General features: G+C 37.0%; 2 protein-coding genes across 4 annotated transcripts; both read left to right on the top strand.

The window, feature by feature from the left end:
* The first annotated feature begins 561 nt into the window (after window positions 1-561).
* On the top strand, window positions 562-7405 carry PlexB (plexin B). Its single transcript, XM_077429352.1, has one exon. The coding sequence runs from the start codon at window positions 562-564 to the stop codon at window positions 6289-6291; it is 5730 nt and encodes a 1909-aa protein (XP_077285478.1). The 3' UTR covers window positions 6292-7405.
* Window positions 7406-12783: 5378 nt separating this feature from the next.
* Window positions 12784-20479, top strand: LOC143910959 (glucocorticoid-induced transcript 1 protein-like). 3 transcript variants are annotated; one of them, XM_077429615.1, is made up of 8 exons: window positions 12786-13346; window positions 15754-15881; window positions 15959-16148; window positions 16243-16376; window positions 16591-16699; window positions 17011-17070; window positions 18664-18767; window positions 18838-20043. In XM_077429615.1, the coding sequence occupies exons 1-8, from the start codon at window positions 13145-13147 to the stop codon at window positions 19027-19029; spliced, it is 1119 nt and encodes a 372-aa protein (XP_077285741.1). In that variant the 5' UTR covers window positions 12786-13144; the 3' UTR covers window positions 19030-20043. The 3 variants fall into 3 exon arrangements, with proteins under 3 accessions (XP_077285743.1, XP_077285741.1, XP_077285742.1); XM_077429616.1 differs by having other exon boundaries at window positions 13063-13346; window positions 15974-16148; window positions 18838-20032; XM_077429617.1 differs by lacking the exon at window positions 17011-17070 and having other exon boundaries at window positions 12784-13346; window positions 18838-20479.
* Window positions 20480-20602: the final 123 nt, after the last annotated feature.

Here is a 20602-nt window from a genome sequence, read left to right as displayed (position 1 = left end):
ATGGAAAATATCGTAAATATCGTGTGTAGATACCGTGTGTGTGTGGACGACGCCATTTCAAATCAGCGTTTTTCAGTTCCGTGAACTTGTTGGCAAAAAGCCGATCGGCGTTGGTCAGCAGTCAAAGGGTTAAATAATTGAAGTATTTGGAAATATGTTTTTTGAAAAAATGCCCTGGTTTTGAGTTTGAAAAAAATAGTCACCTTATATCAATCGAACTATGTATTAATAGAAGAGCTATAATAAATATGCACATTTCTAAAACTTGAAATTGTAAAACAATTTGTGCAATTGGTTGATAGTTTACACGGCGAAAAGATCAGGTGTTTGTGCACTACTGTCTGTGTTTGATGCGTGCAATTGTGGTGGTAGTGTTTGGTGCGGGGGTGGGTGCGGGTGCGGGTGCGGGACAGGACAGGACAGGGACATTGACTGCTGAGTGTAGACGTACAAGTAGACTGGTGACTGGGGATCGCGAGCTGACTGTGTCTGCGGCCGCGACTGAAGACAGCCAGAGTGCAGAGTGCAGACCACGATGTGATATATCTGATGAGTGCGAAGATGAGTCGCGGGGGAGGTTTGTGGCCGTTGCTGGTCGTTGCGCTCTTTTCGCTGACGGCGGCGGCGACGCGCTACCCTCCACTTCCACCCGCCACTTCCAATGGAGCCGCAGACGCAGCTTCCGCTTCCGCTTCCAACCCCAAGCTGGTGTTCAGTCACCTGGCCACGGAGCGGTCGGGTCGGATGTACGCGGCCGCCACCAACCACCTGCTGCAGCTCTCCCCCAAACTTCGCCTGGAGCAAACAGTCTCCACGGGTCCACTTGCTGACGACCCTTCCTGCCACGCCAGCGGATGTCGCGGCGAGGTTCAGACCACCCTCACAGACAACATCAACAAGATACTTCTAGTCGACGAGGAGTCTCACGTCGTCATCGCCTGTGGATCTGTATCCCAAGGAGCCTGTAACAAGTACAGCCTCGGAGACATCTCCACCAAACCAGTCTTCTTCCCAGTGAGTGTAGCGGCCAACAGTGAAAATGCATCTACGTATGCCTTCATCGGCCCCGAGAAGTACATACTCAACCGGCCCCCTACTAACATCGTCTACGTCGGCACCACCTTCACCAACAACGGAGGGTACAGACACGACGTCCCGGCTATAACCAGCCGGGATCTCATCACTCTCCAAATCGCCGAGTTCTCCTTCTCCAAACAATCCAACATTCAAATCGACGTCAAATACAGAGACAACTTCTTAGTGCAGTATGTGTACGGATTCAACGCCAGCGATTACGCTTACTTTGTCATCATCCAAAAGAAATCTCATCTCCCGGGTATGGAAGAGCACGGCTACGTTTCAAGGCTGACTCGTTCGTGCATCAACGATAACAACTACAACAGTTACACGGAGGTGACTCTCAAGTGTTTCGTCCCGGGGAACGGAAAACCACCTGTCAACTACAACTTAGTGCGAGATGCCAAGGTCGTCTTAGCCGGTTCAAACTTAGCCTCAGAACTGGGCATCAAAGTGAACGATCCTGTATTAATCGGCGTGTTCAGTCCGGCGGTAGAGATGAACAATGAACCCGTAGCCCAATCTGCCGTTTGTATATATTCCCTCGCCGAGATCGATTCCAAATTCGAAGAGAATATTCATCTGTGTTTTAACGGTAGTATCAAGTCGCGGAATATGGATTATGTATCTGGTATGATATCCGACGGAAAATGTCCGGCTGCTGCAACTGGCAACATTCTCAACTTCTGCGAAGTCGGCTTGAAGATCAGCGGAAATCGTCCCATCAGGTCTACGGCTGTGTTGAATTACAATTCGACTCACATCACTTCTGTGACTGTTGGAGTGACGGGACCGCACACTATAGGGTTCCTCGGAACTAAGAATGGTTCGTTGAAGAAAGTCGTCCTGTCCACCGTCAATGCGGTGGAATATGACGAAATTAAGTTGGAAGAAGGTAATAGGATTTTACCGGACACCACTCTTTCCCCGGACAAAACTACTCTGTACGTCTTATCGAAACATGCAATATTCTCATTGCCTGTTGAGAATTGTACCAATTATACGAATTGTTCGACTTGTTTGGAATCGAACGATCCTTATTGTGGTTGGTGCTCTTTGGAGAAACGTTGTACGATTCAAAACAATTGTCAAAAAGGTACTCAAAGTGCTCCCCGTTGGTTGTCTCAGTACACGGGACAGCAATGTATCGATTTTGAGCAAGTTTCTCCGGATCGAATTCCCATCAGTGAAATGACGACTGTTCAACTCACGATACGAACTCTGCCCGAACTTCCGATGGGTGCTAAATATAAATGTGTATTCGGAACAGCTCCTCCTATAGACGCAGTCGTCACTTCTATCGGCTTGGCTTGTCCGACACCCAAAGTCCAACACCGACCGAATATACCCGGCTCGCACGATCATATCTTTGTCCCGCTATCGGTGCACTCTTCCGAGACTAATAAAGATTTCGTCTCTAGAAGCTTTTCATTCTATGACTGTTCGGTGCATACAACTTGTCTGAAATGCACAACTAGTCAGTGGGCTTGCAATTGGTGTATTTACGATAACAAATGCACTCACAACGCGAAAGATTGTCAAAGAACTATAATCAGCGGAGAGAATAACTCTAATAAACTTCTCAATCACGGTGCGGCTCATTGTCCTCGAATACGTCACTACACTCAATTGAAGCTGGTGCCGGATAATGTTCCGAAAGAGTTGATTCTAGAAGTTGAGAATCTTCCTCATCTTCAAGCGGGACATACTGGCTTTCAGTGTGTGGTCACTATAGAAGTCGCTAAAATGATATTACCGGCGAGAGTAGATTCAAATCATTATATAGTATGCGATAAAACTCCTTATAAGTACGAAGAAAATGTAGGTGAATATAATGCTAGCGTTACAGTTGTTTGGAATCACAATCACTATATAGATACAATAAATATCACGTTGTATAAATGTGACATTCTCGGATCACACAGAGAACATGCCGATTGTTCTCTATGCATCACTCGAAATAGTATATATCAATGTAACTGGTGCGGTAATTCTTGTACGTATAGCGAGTCGTGTTTGGAAACTCCAGTGGCCGAATGTCCCAAGCCTCGCATCGATATGATCAAACCTTTGAGCGGTCCGATCGAAGGTGGTACTTTGGTGACGATAGAAGGTAGCAATCTCGGTTTGAAAGAAGAAGAAGTGTTGGGAAAAGTTCGCATTGGAGATGTTCCCTGTGAGATAGTTCATTTCGAAGTATCCGTTAGTATCACTTGTCGTACTGGTACTTCAAACGAGTCGATAATAGCCCCGGTTATCGTTAGCAATGATGCTGGCTATACTGAATCTTCCGTGCAATTTAGTTATAAAAATATCAGTTTACAGGGAATCTATCCATCTGTCGGACCCGTTTCCGGGGGCACTCAGTTGGCCATCGCCGGGCAGTATCTCAATATCGGATCTCGAATATCGGCGTATCTCGATGATCTGGTTTGTCAGGTGAATACCACGCAGACTTCGAATAGCAGACTAATTTGTATAACTTCCAAATCGAACGGTCCGAGGATTATTCAAACTCTTACGATATCGATCGACAACGCCAATCGAACTTTGTATGGTAATTTGTTCAATTACACTCACGATCCTACGATCATGGAGATTAAACCATTGAAAAGTTTCATATCCGGCGGTAGAATGATCACCATCCACGGTACGAATTTGCACACAATTCAAAAGCCTGAGATGAATGTGTTTTATAGTAATGAATTGACTCCGGTGAATCGCACTATTTGCATGGTTCTGAATCCGAATCAAATGGAATGCCCCAGTCCGGCCATAAATAGAAAATTTACTGAAATTTCTCAGTTATCCTCGTCTAAATTGCCGTCGATGAAATCGCAGGCCATTTTGAGAATCGGATTTACTATGGATTCCGTAGAATCTATGCAAGATCTTGAGAAATATTTTCATTCGCTCAGAACGCAAATGGTTTATGTGGAAGATCCACAGGTTTTCACTTTTCCAAATAGGATAAAACCGTACAAGGGAGACACTTTGGTTATCGAGGGTGAAAATCTTAACCGTGCAAGTGACGAAACGGATGTTTCAGTCACAATCGGTATCAGGTCTTGTAATGTGACAAGTCTAACCATGACTCAACTTGTGTGCACTCCACCTGAAATGCAACCTGCAAATACTGATGAAAATGGAATTCAAATAAAAGATATAAATTTACCGTTGGTTGTAGTGAAAATTGGACGGTCTTTGAAATTTCCTTTGGGCTATTTACGGTATGAAGTCATGAAAAATTATAATTTCCCTCCTGAGGCTATCGCTGGGATTGCTGCCGGTACGTTTTTCTTAGTTTTAATATTCATGATTGTACTTGTCGTGTATAGACGGAAGAGTACTAAAGCCGAACGAGAATACAAAAGAATCCAAATTCAAATGGACACGTTAGAATGCAACGTCCGGTTAGAGTGTAAACAGGCATTTGCCGAACTCCAGACCGATATGTCGGACTTGGCTGCCGATTTGGAAAACTCGGGAATACCAACGTTGGACCACATTAATTATGTTATGAAAGTTTTCTTCCCGGGTGTTTCGGATCATCCCATTTTGAATATTCAAAAATCTCTTATCAATGGGCCGCGCACAAACTACGATGCAGCAATGCTGCAATTTGAACAACTGATTAACAATAAATTCTTTTTGCTGTCATTCATCGACACACTCGAGGCACAAAAGTCATTCAATATCAGGGACAAAGTGAACGTAGCCTCTTTGTTGATGGTCGTCCTCATGGGCAAAATGGAATATGCTACTGATATTTTGAAATGTTTACTCTTACGTTTAATAGATAAGTCCGTTTGCACGAAACATCCTCAGTTAATGCTACGTAGGACTGAGAGTGTCGTTGAAAAAATGCTGACTAATTGGATGGCTCTTTGTATGTATTATTATCTTAAAGATTATGCAGGATCGTCTCTATTTTTATTGTTCAAAGCTATTAAACATCAAGTAGAGAAAGGTCTCGTCGATGCCATAACACACGAGGCTAGATATTGCTTATCCGAGGAGAGACTGCTCAAAGAGCAGATCGATCATCAAACTGTCACTTTGCACATCTTGCAAGATGATCTCGATGAAAAAGTGCAATGCAAAGTGCTCGACTGTGATACTATATCTCAGGTAAAGTCGAAGATATTAGATGCTTTATTTAAAAATACTCCATTTTCCTTACGGCCGTCCGTCCATGAAGTTGATCTCGAGTGGCGCCATGGCAGAGGTGGCCATTTGATCTTGCAAGATGAAGATCTGACTACAAAAACAGTAAACGGTTGGAAAAAACTCAATTCGCTCGCTCACTATGGTGTGAAGGAATCGGCTATAATGTCTCTGATATCTAGGCAAAACGATAGTTACAACACCAGCTACAAACACCCGTGTAGAAATTGTACCGGTATGTACTGTTCTAATTCACATCTTCGAATAATCAACGGTGATATGGAATCGGAAGTGAATACGCACATATATCATCTGGTGAAACCTATAGATTATCATCATTTTGCTAATAAATCATCTGAACACACTCACAAAGCTATTCCGGAAATATTTTTAACGCGACTCCTCTCGACAAAAGGCACAATCAACAAGTTTGTCGATGACTTCTTCAACACTATATTGACGGTTAATGATATTTTGCCGCCTGCTGTTAAATGGCTGTTTGATCTGTTCGATGAGGCGGCACGCATGCACGGAATCGCAAATCCCGAAGTCGTCCATGCATGGAAATCAAACAGTTTGCCTTTAAGGTTTTGGGTTAATCTAATTAAAAACCCTGACTTTATTTTTGATATCAATAAGACGATGACTGTCGACTCTTGTTTGTCCGTTATAGCTCAAACTTTCATGGACGCGTGCTCCATGACCGAGCATCGATTGTGTAAAGATTCGCCGTCGAATAAGCTGCTTTTCGCTAAAGACATACCTGTATATAGAGAAATGGTTTTGAGGTTTTATCAGGCCGTCTCGAATTTGCCTCAAATCACTGACCAGGAAATGAGCACTTCGATGCAACAACTGTCTGTTCACCAGGTCAACGAGTTTGACACGATATCTGCCCTTAAAGAATTATATATATATGTGAATAAATACCGTGAACCGATAATCATCGCGTTAGAATTGGATCCGCATTGCAATAAAATGCATTTAGCTCACAAACTAGAAACGGTAGCTTGCACTCTCGAAGGTGAGCCTACGTCTGTCTGCTGACGCTTTCCAGAAAACCGTACCGGCGTGTAATCTTTACATTCATTTGTGATCGTGTCTTTGTATTATATATAATACATATATATATGTATGTTAATGCTAAAAAATTCCTTTTTTTATTTGAGCTTTTTATTAGCCATTTCATTATATATTTTTATTAATGAACGATATATTAGTATAACTTAAGATATACATATTTCTAAGTTGTGAAACATTTTTACGTTAAATGAATTTAGTTTTAATTTTTTTGATACTGTGACTTAGGTTATGTAATTATTGTAATTCGTTACATTTTATTGAAATGTATTCCAGAATAAAATATTTCAAGTAATATAATATATACACATACATGAACACGTTTACATTATATTAATGTATAAAGACAACCATGTAAATAGCGATCTCATTTCACATTACAGATGTTTGTCCAATTTTGTGTTTGTTTTAATATACATATGTATGTATGTAACTAATTTACAATTCGTGTACTCATTCGACTTGTGTAAGAGAATCCTCCATGTATGACACTGAAAGTGAAATATAAATCTTATAAATAATGGATGTGAGTTATAAGAATATGGTTAGCTTTATATACGTGGGGACTTCGTGGATTATACGTACATATATCGCTTAGTATAAATTTATTTTTACAGTTCCTTATATACTGATGCGAAATATCTACTTTATGTGTGTTTGAAATCGTGCTATGTGATTAAATAAAATATCAATTAATTGACTGAATGAATTTACTTAATTTTATGTGCAAGTAATAGTTTTAATACATTATTTTTATTTTTTGTTATGTTGATCTTGTCTATCAATACTATTTTTTATACTTCTTTTTTATTTTATACCCAATTTATGTTATTTTAATAAATATTGAATTAGCATATTTGGAAATTTTCTGAAACAGTGTTAAAGTCGTGTGACATATTTGTACTAATAAATACATACAATATATTGAAATTCCTCTTATGTTTGCTCATAATGCTTGTGTTTTTTTCATAAGCTAGTTTCACGTTATTTTGTAACACTGAAAAAATTTATATGTATGTATACTTATAACAGAATATTTTTTGTTATAAGGATTACAGCTCTCTAAAATAAATTATTTTATTTACAGAAAAAAAAAACATTAGACATTAATTGTCTTAATTTTAAACCTTCAATGTGATAATCTCAAAAGAATTAATTGTACACGATGATATTGTCAATAGAACAGATACACACTTATATGTATCGCATATAAATGATCTTCTCGAAGAAATTTGAAAGTTTTTGCTTTGTGAATTATTTATTTACGAGGCAAAATTTTTCCTATTGTGATGTATTTTATCGAATGCTCTCTCGCTGGTTGCGTTACAAATCAATGACTAATAGTTTGATATTTTATATATTATATTATAGTTTAATGCTTGAAACCTATCAAAATGACCTAGTTTTAAATGTGATAGAGGAAAATAATATATTTTCGTCACAAATTAAGATCAAATCTTTTAAATTTGTAATATCGTATTGACCCAGCTGTAAGGTGACCGATTATAAAGTGACATCCATTATTTTTTAATTATAATTAGTTTTTGAAAAGAAGATTTTACATCTCACAGAATCGTTTATTACCTTTCTTTGTTCATTTTAATGTCTTTATTATAGCTGAGTCAATGCGATAATTGAAAATACGTGTATTTTAATTTTTTTATACATTTTATTTACTTGGTATAATTAATTTTATATTAAATATAATATATTGTAATAAAGTTTTGGTACAGTTTGGTAATAGTCTCACATGTATGTATATTGTATCGTCAAAAGCATTGGTAAATTTATCAACAATTGGTTTATAGTTATGTATAGTTATAACCGAATTAATGCTTTGGTGGGACAATTTCCAACGGGCGCCAAAGCTTGTAACTGAATTTTGTATTCTTTATGAGCCACTAAAATTATATTTATAATGTAATCTCTATGAATGTAGCAACTTGTACATAATTGCAAGAATTAAAAGGATTCTTACAAAACTCAATGTATTATTATTGATTTAAACAAGCATTTCATACAAGTTTTGGATAAATACGATTAGCAATCTTGGTATTTGAGTTCTAGTTATTTTATGGGAAATCGTCTATAACACGTCACACTTACATAAATATGTTGATTCAACTACATATGTACTACAAATTGATTAAAGCATTATGAAGCAATATTTCATTTAATCCTTTTTTGATCATCTTCAAATATGATTGTTTCAACTACGTAACATTTCAATTTTCATGCATACTCATACTGTATTCGAATTTTATTATAATATATAAGAAGTATTATGTATGTGTGTATACTATATATCCTTACACTGGTGTAATACATTAAACTAATGCATTTTCTATGATGCGACTGAAGTGATTGATGATTGGAAATTTTGATTGTAAACTGTATGATCGGTTTATCCACAGATATATTAATTGTCTAAATAAGATTTTATATTATTGCTTAGAAATATAATTATTTATCTGAATGTGAGCATTTTTATTCAACCTTGTGAACAATATTTTGGAAAAATTTCATACTTATACGTTCATATATGCACGGCTATGAAATCAAATAAAAATTTCACAACAGTGGACACACGATTGTTCCCATCCATATAAAGTAAGGTAATTTATAGGCGCGCGTGCGCACTTATTTATAGAAAAAGTTGAGTGCGCGCAATACACACTCGTTGATCTAACCCGTTCGAAATGATGTATGATAGTGATATGTGTTCATTGTGATTCTTTATTTATTTGTGTTGATTCACAAATGACAGATACGAAAACTCAAATCACGTAAAATTATTGAATTTCGCACATGGCGATCTCGCACAAGACAATAGCACACGGAATATCTGGCATTCCAATTCTCGTTATTTGGAATTTTTGAGATTCTCGTTAGGTGGAATTTGAAACTCTCGGTGGGTGGAATTCTTGAGTGCCAGATATTCCGTGTTCGAGATTTTCGTGACGTGTCCCAGGTCCCTATGTGCGAAATTGTCACCGAACCAGTAAGGGTATGTTCATAAATCTTTTCTTTAATTATTCAACATATATGTAGTTGAATAATTACGTACTTGAAATTATTTTTTACATTAATTGTTAAAAGTTTAATTAATTAATTCATGATTTCGATTCTCCGTAAATGACCGCAATTTTCAATTTCCACCTGTTACTTTCAGAATTGTAACATTTGAATTATCAATCGCTTGTAATACACATTTTTATGCGTATGCTGAACTGAGAGATGTAATAAGAATAGAGGGGCCCTTACAAATAAATAATTGTTGTCAATTTTACGCGGTACGTCTCTATAAATACGCTACATCGCACGGAATACAATCGGATCAATTTACTTATAAAAATGTATCCCATGTTGTTTATTGTGTGTTTTTTTAATGTATTGTGCAATTTTTACCGATGCTTGGCCAACTTTTTTTTTATTACATTTCTATTCATATCTACCTACACGTCGCGGTCACGTCACGCTTACATCACTTTGTCCGAGTGCAAGGCAAAATCGGCTTACTTATACATTACAGGCCATGACGATACGGCGCAATATTGCTTACGTCGTATTGTCAGGTACTTACAATATGAATGCATACACGTGCATTCGTAGCTACGCGTCAGAATACACGTCAGCAAAAATGTTTCGGCGTTTATCGAACGAAAAATTATGTATAATCGCGTTTTTGTTGGGAGAAGAAGCTCAAGAAGGCAATAAAAAAGCACGGAGGCGTTTTGATGTGCATCTCATGTTAAAAAATAGAAAAACCGAAGGAGAGTTTTGGACACTGCATAAGAAACTTGTGGATGATGGACAAAATTTTTTTAAATACTTCCGTAAAAAATTTAAATTTTTTTTAAATATTTGCGCCAAAACCATGTCGAAAGATTGAACAGCTGTCAACTGTCACTACCGATAATTGGTCCAAAACAGCAAAGCGGCAGACTCATGGCACGTAATTCGCGTGTATATTTCCACGATAGCCAAAAAAAACGGATACGATACGTTGACGGATGTTGCTGTAAGGTATGAACAGGAAATTTCGGGTACTGCTGTAAGCCTGCCGTGGCGTAAACGTGACGGTTAGTATGAATATACCCATACAAAATGTACCAAAGAATACTTTTCGTACGGCCGGATACCTGTTGAAGTCGGTACGTGCTGACTAGGTATGAACAGACCTTGATGCTGTAAGACAGGGAAGGTATGTTGACCGTATCCCGGTCTAACGAAACACGTGTTGTGTTGTTTGAAAGAGGATCGTTTATTTTTGTTCAATTGGTACAATGGTTATTGTATGTACGAAGAGGTTTCTTCGGAGATGTGATCTAGTTGAACTCTAGAGGCTCACTCTGCCGGTGGAGGTTGCTGCGTTGCTTTATAAAAGTTTTGGGTTGAAGTGTGTCGTGTGCACATCTTTTGTTCTTGGTACTCGCGCTGCCCTAGTTATGCTGCGAGCGTGGTTTTATGGGTTCATACGCCTGGACGTAGTTCGTGGTTTTTATGGGTTCAGTGTGTTCTTCCTTTGTTTCCCAGATACGTGTATAGAAACACGTGTCGACCTTTTGACGAGGCGAGCGTGTGCCATGCGTTAATGACTTTCCTGGATATGTGTCGCAGTGACCTGATGAGATCATTTCAGTTGTACTATATGCCTACAATGCTAAAATTATTTAGATCTGTCCGTGGACAGAATGTCACTTGACAACAAAAGAACACCTAAAGCCACTTCTATTAATATTATTACATTTGTAGGCGGGGTAGGATGTGTTGACCGTATCCCAGCCTAACGAAACACTGTTGTGCTTGTTTTAATAAAGTTTTATTGTTTGCCTAAATATTGTACAAAGGTATTAGAATATGTGGGCAAAAGTATGTCGTTCAGCGGTCTCTGGATATGGTAGAGTGTCGCTGGCTCGGCATTCGGCTATGTTCAGAAGGTCTCTGGATGCGGCAGTGTGTTGCTGGCTCGGCGTTCGGCTATGTTCAGAAGGTCTCTGGTGCGGCAGTGTGTTGCTGGCTCGTTGTTCGGCTATGTTAAGAAGGTCTCTGGTGCGGCAGTGTGTTGCTGGCTCGTTGTTCGGCTATGTTCAGAAGGTCTCTGGATACGGCAGTGTGTTGCTGGCTCGTTCGGCTGGTTGATCTTCCAAGTCCGCGTAGTGTAGTGGTGGCAGGTCAGGAGCTGGATGTTGACTGGTCTGCTGCTGTGTGTCGACGCTTGCTGCTGTGGGTCGACTGGTCTGGTGCTGTGTGTCGACGCTTGCTGCTGTGGGTCGACTGGCGTTGTTTGGGTTGTACCTCCTTTTATAGTGTTTCTGGTTGCTGGCTGTTGTTGATGCTGTAGGAATCTCGTCATAGTCATCGTCATCGAAACATTCGAGAATATTCCGCAACAACAAACCACATTCCTTGCGGAACTCACATTCATCAAAGCAGTTACTGCGACGCAGAATACATTCCCGAAAACCAGACGTCGCACACCTGCAGTCATTATATTAAACTCAAGCGGAACGCCCCTACCAGTCGAGTGGAACCAAAACGGTCGAAACACGCCGCCACCATTAAAATACATCGAGCGGAACAGCGCCAATCGTTCCAGAAAATTCTACGCCTCGACAAAAGCAAATTCCTCTCGTACGCATCAACAACTAAATGCTCGTACGCATCAACAACCACTTCCATCAAGCATTCCAGAAAATTCTACGCCTCGACAAAAGTGCATTCCTCTCGTACGCATCAACAACTAAATGCTCGTACGCATCAACAACCAAATGCACGTACGCATCAACAACCACTTCCACCAAGCATTCCAGAAACACTATAAAAGGAGGTACAACCCAAACAACGCCAGTCGACCCACAGCAGCAAGAGTCGACCCACAGCAGCAAGAGTCGACCCACAGCAGCAAGCGTCGACATACAGCTCCTGACCAGCCACCACTACACTACGCGGACTTGGAAGATCAACCAGCCGGACGAGCCAGCAACACACTGCCGTATCCAGAGACCTTCTGAACATAGCTGAATGCCGAGCCAGCGACACTCTACCATATCCAGAGACCGCTGAACGACATACTTTTGCCCACAAATACCATACCTTTGTACAACCATAGGCAAACAATAAAACTTTATAAAACTAGCACAACAGTGTTTCGTTAGGTCGGGATACGGTCAACACACATGTACCCCGCCTACAATGCGTATGCGAGGAATGTGCTTTTGTCGATGGGGTAGAATTTTCTGGAATTATTGGCACCGTTCCGCTCGATGTAGTTTAATGTCTGCAGGTGTGCTTCGACCGGTTTGTTTCCGCTCTACTGGTAGGGGTGGAGCTTTCTGGAACATTTTTGGCACCGTTCCGCTTGAGTTTAGTTTAATGGCTGCAGGTGTGCTTCGACTGGTTTTGGGAATGTATTCTGCGTCGCAGTAAATGTTTTGATGAATGTGACGAGATTCCCACACATTTATCTGATGCCGAACGTCGAAACATCGAAATTTGGGTTCGGTGATTACTGGTCACAAAGTCACTAAAATCTCTATAACGGAACATCTGGCAGCCAAAAAGTCCATTATACTAACGAGAACTTGAGTGCCAAATATTGTGTATTAGCGATTTTCATGGTAAAAATTGTCTTTATGACCACCGCAATGTGACGAATAGTTCAATTACCGAAATTTGTTTGCAGCGTTGAAGTTAAAATTGAATGTGCGCGCGCTCGCGTCTAGCCGTGTAGAGTGTGGTGTGTGTGGAGTGTGGTGTGTGGTGTGTGGTGTGTGTGGTGTGCGTGTCCGTGTCCGTGCGCGTGTGCGTGTGTTGTCAGATGGCGGTGGCGGGCGCGGGCCGGCTGTCTGCCCCCGCGCCGCGCCGCCGCCCCAGAGCCCCCCTCACGCCGCAGCCGTCGAAGCCTCACCACCACCACCACTACCATCCCCTCCTACACCAACACCAACACCGACGCGTTCTTCACTCCACCTCCCCTTCGCCGTCGCTGTCGCCATCCACATCCAACTTCTCATATTCAGGTATACTCGTCAAGCTTCTGTCACCCCTCGTCCCCCACAATCATTCTCCGGTCGCAGGCGCCCCTCGCCCCTCGCCCCTCGCCCCTCTTCCCGTCGGCCGCTTCTCGCATTGTCTCATGTCTCATGCCTCATGCCTCATGCCTCATCTTCATACCTCATAACTCCGCTACATCCGTCACTCGCTACTTCACACTGCTACCAACCTTCTTCATTTCACGCGCTGTATAAATGTTTCAATTATATTTCGTATGAAAATTTTAAACCCTTTGTCTGTCGGTTTTTTTTTTTTTCACTTTTATACGAAACGTTGACGCCTTTCAGGAGTCGATTGAACGTATGCAGTATGCCTAATGTGACCATTTATTTTTGTCCTCAAAACGGGACATCTACCAATTTTTACGTAGTAGTATGTGTATTCAAGAATACGCGTATTTTTTCATAGTTTTTATTTATTAATAAAAAGAACAGGAATGTTGAAGAAGAAAAGAAAAGAAAAGGAATGAATAATATAAATATAAAAAAATTGTTGTTTTATATTTTTCTGATGAACAAATTTTCTTAAGTATTACTGGGTTTGCTTTTTAATAAGAATGAAATTCTTGGCAGGATTTCTTAAAATTGATTTTAATTAACAACATCGTTTTAAGAACTGCGTTAATTCGGTTGTCCACAATTTGTTCATCTGTGAAAAGACTCTTTCTACGGGTGCATTAGTTCCGGGCAGGCATAAAATGTATTCAATAATTATACGATATATATATATATATATATATATATATATATATATATATATATATATATATATATATATATATATATATATATATATATATATATATATATATATATATAATAATTCAATAAAAATACTCTCTTTTTGAAAACGGGTCATTTCAACGTCCCGAAGCTGTGCTTGGGGACAATGGGACAGGCTACCTAAAAACGGGATGGTCCCGTTAGGTATGCCTCATGTCACTTAACTTAATGGTAAGAAGAATAATCTACCATTCTTATTAATCAGCTGAGATATATACGTCAACGAATAAAAATACTTGGTTAATCCAAAGCTTAACCATCGCCAAGCTGATCAAGACGGGGTTTAATTCTGTCGTGGATCTCTTGTGCAATGTGAAATAATTCTTCAAAGAAATTCATGTTGTATCAGTAGCGCATCCAGAATATGGTTAAGGGAGGGGGGGGGGGAGAATTAAAATTGAAAACAAAATCTTGGTAATATCACTTATTTATTGATTTTCTTTTACATATGTTGATCCAATTTTGAAAGTTAAAATGGGGACATCTTGCATTGAGCTTTGTCCATCTACCTTGAAAGGTCGTATTAAAAACAATCAAATTAAAATATAAGGAATTAAAATATATTTTTACATCTAAAAATCTGTTGGGAATAATATGTTTAAATGTGAAATATTAAATCATGTATGTATGTGTGTGTATATGTATATGAAATTAAATACGTCTAATGGGAGAGTTAGGCACCCTCCTCAGATCAATCTATTGCATTGTATTACGTTAATCAATCCATAATAAATGTTTGTATATTATATGAGCCGTCTAGATTCAAAACCAGATAGATCCATTTTTTTCAATTTTCATTTTATGTTATTTTTGTTAGGTCAAAATACGGATCCATATGTTGGCCAAGTAAGAAAAGTCAAAGCAATTTACATCCTATTGAATTACTCAGCTAAAGTCAAGGTTTGTTTCAAAATCAGATAAGTCTCGAAGTTTGCAACAAAACCAGATAGAGGTTCCCTCGTGAGCCGCAAACTTATGCAAAAATTCATATAAATCAGATATAGTTTGTTTCAAAACAAGATAGATCCACAACGTTGGTTGCAAAACCAGATACATTACTAAACTTGGTTGTAAAAACAGATAGATCCAAAATTTTTTTTTTTTTTCAAAAACTAGTTATTGGTCAAAAGTGAAAATACAGTCAAGGATGTAAACATCTATGACCAGTTAATATAAAATATTTAAAAATTAAGCGAGTTATAAGTTTTTCTTTGTTCCTGAAAAATTTTCTAAAAACTGACTTATCTGGTTTTGAAACTAGATGGCTCATATATACATATATATGGTGGGGTAGTAAATAACAGGTAAAACTGTTAAATAATATGCAATTACATTATTTTTTGACGATTTCAATCTGCCTTCGAAATATTCCAATTATTTTCATTAATTAAAATGTTAATCACATAAGAGATAAAACTGGAATTGGAAACCTCATCTTTATTTATTTTATTAATTATAAGAACTCATAGCAAAGTAATACAATTTATGATAGAGAGAAACTTGATTATTTTTAATTAAATCATAATTGCATATATCATAAGTAGTATGTAATTCGAACAAATAATTATTATATTTAATTTGAAACATGCAGGTCAAATTGATGTTTCATTGAATACCATAAGACGAACTGCATCGCTCGACGCTATTTATCAAAAAGAACCTCTTCGGGATTGTTGCGATTTTCATCTTGGTTTTCTACAAGTCGACAAAGCCACACAGGTTTACAATTATTCTATTATAATAATTATTGTATACATATTGATGTAAGTATTTAAACAACGCATTGCTTCTTATAGACCGAAGAATGTCAGGGTAAAATATTGCACAGTACGTCATCGATAGTGACTACAGGAAGTAATGTTACCGCAGAAGACAAATTCGATAAATTTCTACGTCACCGCTTGCAAAGAATATCACCTGCTTACCGCCTGCAATCTTCTAACAATGCTGCTGAACACGCATCTCAGACTATGAGCCCAGTATTCTGTTAGTTATATGCATATACATATGTTAACGGGTTTATTTTCTTTTGTTGTTATTACTTTATCGATAATTATTAAAGAAATGTTTTCAAAACTAGTTCCAGGTCTTAGAGCGGGAAATGGTGTTCCACTGAGAGCTACTCGTAGTTCTGTTGAAGGTCTCAATCAAGAAATTGAACGACTCGTTCTTTGTCCGACACCATCTCATCAACTTGAAAGAAACAGAGATAAGGTATATAAGTCATTATACCATTACCCAACTAATGTTCCACGCAGATTAACACAATATCTAGCTTTTGTTTAGTAAATTTATTTTACTGACGGTTTTTGTAATCTTTATAATAGATAATTATGTTGAAATGTTTAGTTAGTAAACAATTAAAGATCAATATGATTTTTTTCTTTGAAAACTTGAATCATTGTATGTCTTATTAAATGTATTTCAGATTACACCAGAAGGTCATAGGGCTCCCTTAGCAGAGCTATTGCGACGATCAGTGAATACTCAGACGCCTGCTCATTCTGATAGGCAATCTCAAAGTGCGCATTCATCAGGTGAAATTATTATTTTTTAATGTTGCCATAACTGGTGATTTTCGACATACGACATATGTATGTCATTTTTACCAGAAATATATATTTTTAGATAAACGATTCGTCTAATTTAGTCACATTTACCACAATTTTAAAAACATATTGGAATGAAAATGTGCATAATATCATATATTCTAGATACATAAAGTACAATAAGCTATTTTAAATGTTTCTTGTTCAATATATATATAATATATTCAATAATGTACTATGTTTAGTTTTTATTTTTACCAATTTATTTATTTTCTTTATGTTTGCGATGAACACATCAGGCCCTCCTTCTAGAGAATCACTATCCAGTGGATGTTCTCCAGAGAGGCATGGAATGCCAGGTCATCTATTTATAAATACATAGATATTACTTTATTTTTATAGAGTGTTAGATAAATCTTTAGGTTTTCTTCCGTAATTCATAAGAAATAAGTGCAAATATTTTCATCAGCTTGCTCAAAAATAGCTTATGAATTCTAAATATAATGATGAAATTTATATACAACTGATGTATACTTTGTTGCATCTATAGGTTTTAAGTGATGTTATACAATTAGTGGTGGCAATTGACCCATATTAATGCGTTAGTTTGCATGTATGAAGTTATATTTATTTTAGTTAGAACCAAATATTTATTCTAGGATCACTTAATAATGCTTATGCACAATAATTGTTAATATTGAGTCTAGTTCTTAATTTTCGCTTTCGAAAAATTGTTTATAAAACGTTGACTAGTTATAAAATAATTAAAATTTTGAATAAACATTACGATTTTATTGCTAAAATTATTATTAGTTTCAATCAGAAAAATTTAGCTAAAAATTTAACTGGTCAATGTTTAGTTTTATCAATCATTTGCCATCAACTTTTTATTTGCACTCCATTAATATTATATTTTTACATATGTGTATATACATTAATTAGGTATTTTTTAAAGGGTACCATTTTTCGGCCTGGCAAATAAAAAGAATGCCCCTCTATAATAGCTCGCACGACAAATTCCGTTTTCGCCCGGCAAATCAAACGTCAAATGAGTTGCCAAGTAACAAAAATAACTACTGACCCTAACAACCTAATCTTAAATGAGTAGGGCCAACCCTAACTTAACCTAACCCTTAAATAAATAAGTGTTGGCTGCTAATGTATTCCGATTACCCAGTGAAAATGTAACTGGTTATGATTTCACTGAAACGTCAAATTTTATTTTTGTTATTGACAACCCGTTTGACGTTTGATTTGCCGGGCGAACGTCGATTCTGTCGTGCGAGCTACTTTAGAGATGTTAATTTGACATTATATTTCGTTTTGACATTTGTCATGTAATTTATTTTACAACCGTGCCAAAAATAGTATCCCTTTGTTTAAATATTATAGTGACATTTAAAAACTTGCTTTAAATTTCATTTAGATATAATTTTCTTTAATAAAAAGCTTGACAAGAAATGAGTTCCGACCATTGATGTATAATACACTAGATCCGCCCTCACGTGTTATACTGGTCTCCCTTTTGGCGAATGCAAAATACATGGCGCATGCACAGTTTCTCTTAGTAGGTAGGTAGGTACGGCTGCGTCGTAGGGAAAAAAACCCAACTTCCCCGCTAGCTAACAACCCCCCGCACCCCTCAGTTAGTGAAGACAAGATCTCCGACCAAAATCAGACGTCAGGGCCCATCTATGTGTATTATACATCAATAGTTCCGACACCTCTTTTTAGAAAATAAAAAAATACTGCATATACATATGTACATTTGTAATTTAAACGTATTATATGTATATATATGATGAATTCTTGTTAAGTAGTTATTAAAGTTACTGTTTCATACCAAAATATTACATTGTTATCTTGCTTGTCCTATTTATTTATTTTAGTTTATGTAATTCGTCATCTATCAATAAAATGCAATTTAAAGAGAATAAATTTATTATTTTTAGGTGGTAGTGTGTGTTCTTCACCAGATTTGGACGTTAATAAATTGGGGACATCTCCGCACATTAATAGATTTTTGGCTAGAGAACCTCCTGATGGATGCGAGAAGGTTAGTTTAAATTTATAAGATTCTACAATCGCATGTACATACATTACGTTTACATATGAAATTTTTTTAGGTTAATTTAAAATTTACCGAGGGCGTTATGGGGTGCAGCAAAACAATTGGAGACATCAGTCCCATTAAACCAAGCGTTGGTTTTCAATTGCGACCATCCTTAGGGTCTGCCTTTCAACCACTTCAACCACCTAGTCCGTTGCCAGCTAGTACCCAACACTCGGAGGATCCACAGATGACTGATAACAATTAACCAAATAAGCTGTAGCGATTTTACATGTAAACTTGTGTTTGTGTGTGTACATTTGATATTTGATAACGTTGGATTTGGTCGTTTTGGGTATTCGAAAGCTTTAGTAGTAAATAAGATTTTTATGAATAATTTATTTGAAATTTAATATGGAGTTTAATTTAACGTTTTCGGCAATTTAAGAGAATTCAACAACATATTTTTTTAAATTTAAATGATAGTTGTGCGTGGATCCAAATTTAAAGTGTTATCATATTGTGTACACACACAGCACATATTCGTCTAATATACACGTGTATATACGCATACATTTTTTTTGCCCGATTTTAATTTTATCCTTGTTATTGTATTAGAATATATGTTTAACAATTAATATAACCGTTTAGACGAAGAATCAACAGTTTTTTTTAAATTTTGTAATCGTTAACATACGAAAAAAGACTTTGACAAAACCAAAAGTGCCCATTGACTGATTTGAGAAATTTTGTTGACATTTGGCGTGGCACTGTCGCATCTGAATGTCTTCACTTGTCTTATTTTCGCTACACTATTTTGTATGAATGCATATAACCCTATCGCTTGTTTTATAAATTATTGACTTATCAAGTTTGGTTTTATGTTTATTTTCATTTTGTGAAAAGTAATGATGTTTCACGGTGACCGCTCAAATATTTTTTTAGCATATTTTTTGTCTCCATCATTTAACGTAATTTCGGAGGAATTATTAATTAAAATTTATTAAATGAACACTGTGACGAATAGCATAAGTTAAATGTTACGTATGTACAGACATATCCAACACACAGACTGATTATTAAACGTTTTTCAATCTGGAAACTATTTTTTAATAACTTTACCTATCATTGTCCAAAAATATCATCCATGTATCAAGTATTATTATAAATTTAACTAGGAAATCTTGTAATATTTTCTATTACATTTAAAATAGATGTAATATTTATGTAGTCCCTAACCGAACTGAAAAAATAAATTTCTGATTTATGTGAAAAGGCATTTTATATCGGGGTGCATATATATTTTAAAAGTGGATTTACGAAGTTATATGTAAACTGAGCCAATATTAACCCGTTGGGTGCTAACGATACGCCTGTCATGATCACAAAATTTCCGTAGCCGCGCACGACCCACCCAGCGCTTTGTCCCTTTCCAACAGAAAGGTTCAAAAAAAAAAAATACGCATTGCTGTAGTAACGCGGGAAGCATTAAATTTTTTCGCCTAAAGGTCTCTATACACTATTTTAAATTTTATATAATGTTATTTACTGTTTTTTTTACATTATTCAAAAAATATAGATGTTTTAGTGATTATATTATATTTTTATACAAAAAGCTTAGTAAATATTACTCACCAAATTGATGCTAATTGTAAATGTAAGTGAATATACTTAAATGTCTAACAGGTGATCCAAATATGATGCTTTCACTTTATATGTAAAAATGCCAATTTTTTTTTGATTTACCTGCTTACACGATAATGGTGAGTGGATTCCTGGAAAACATCATGTAACACCTTTTAGAAATTGTGGACTTTTACGCTACCTTTTAAGGGAAAAAC

Source organism: Arctopsyche grandis, chromosome 4 (assembly GCF_051622035.1).
Source record: "Arctopsyche grandis isolate Sample6627 chromosome 4, ASM5162203v2, whole genome shotgun sequence".
Classification (NCBI taxonomy): domain Eukaryota; kingdom Metazoa; phylum Arthropoda; class Insecta; order Trichoptera; family Hydropsychidae; genus Arctopsyche; species Arctopsyche grandis.
The sequence above is the reverse complement of the archived record's forward strand: the minus strand, read 5'-3'. Positions and strand labels throughout refer to the sequence as shown.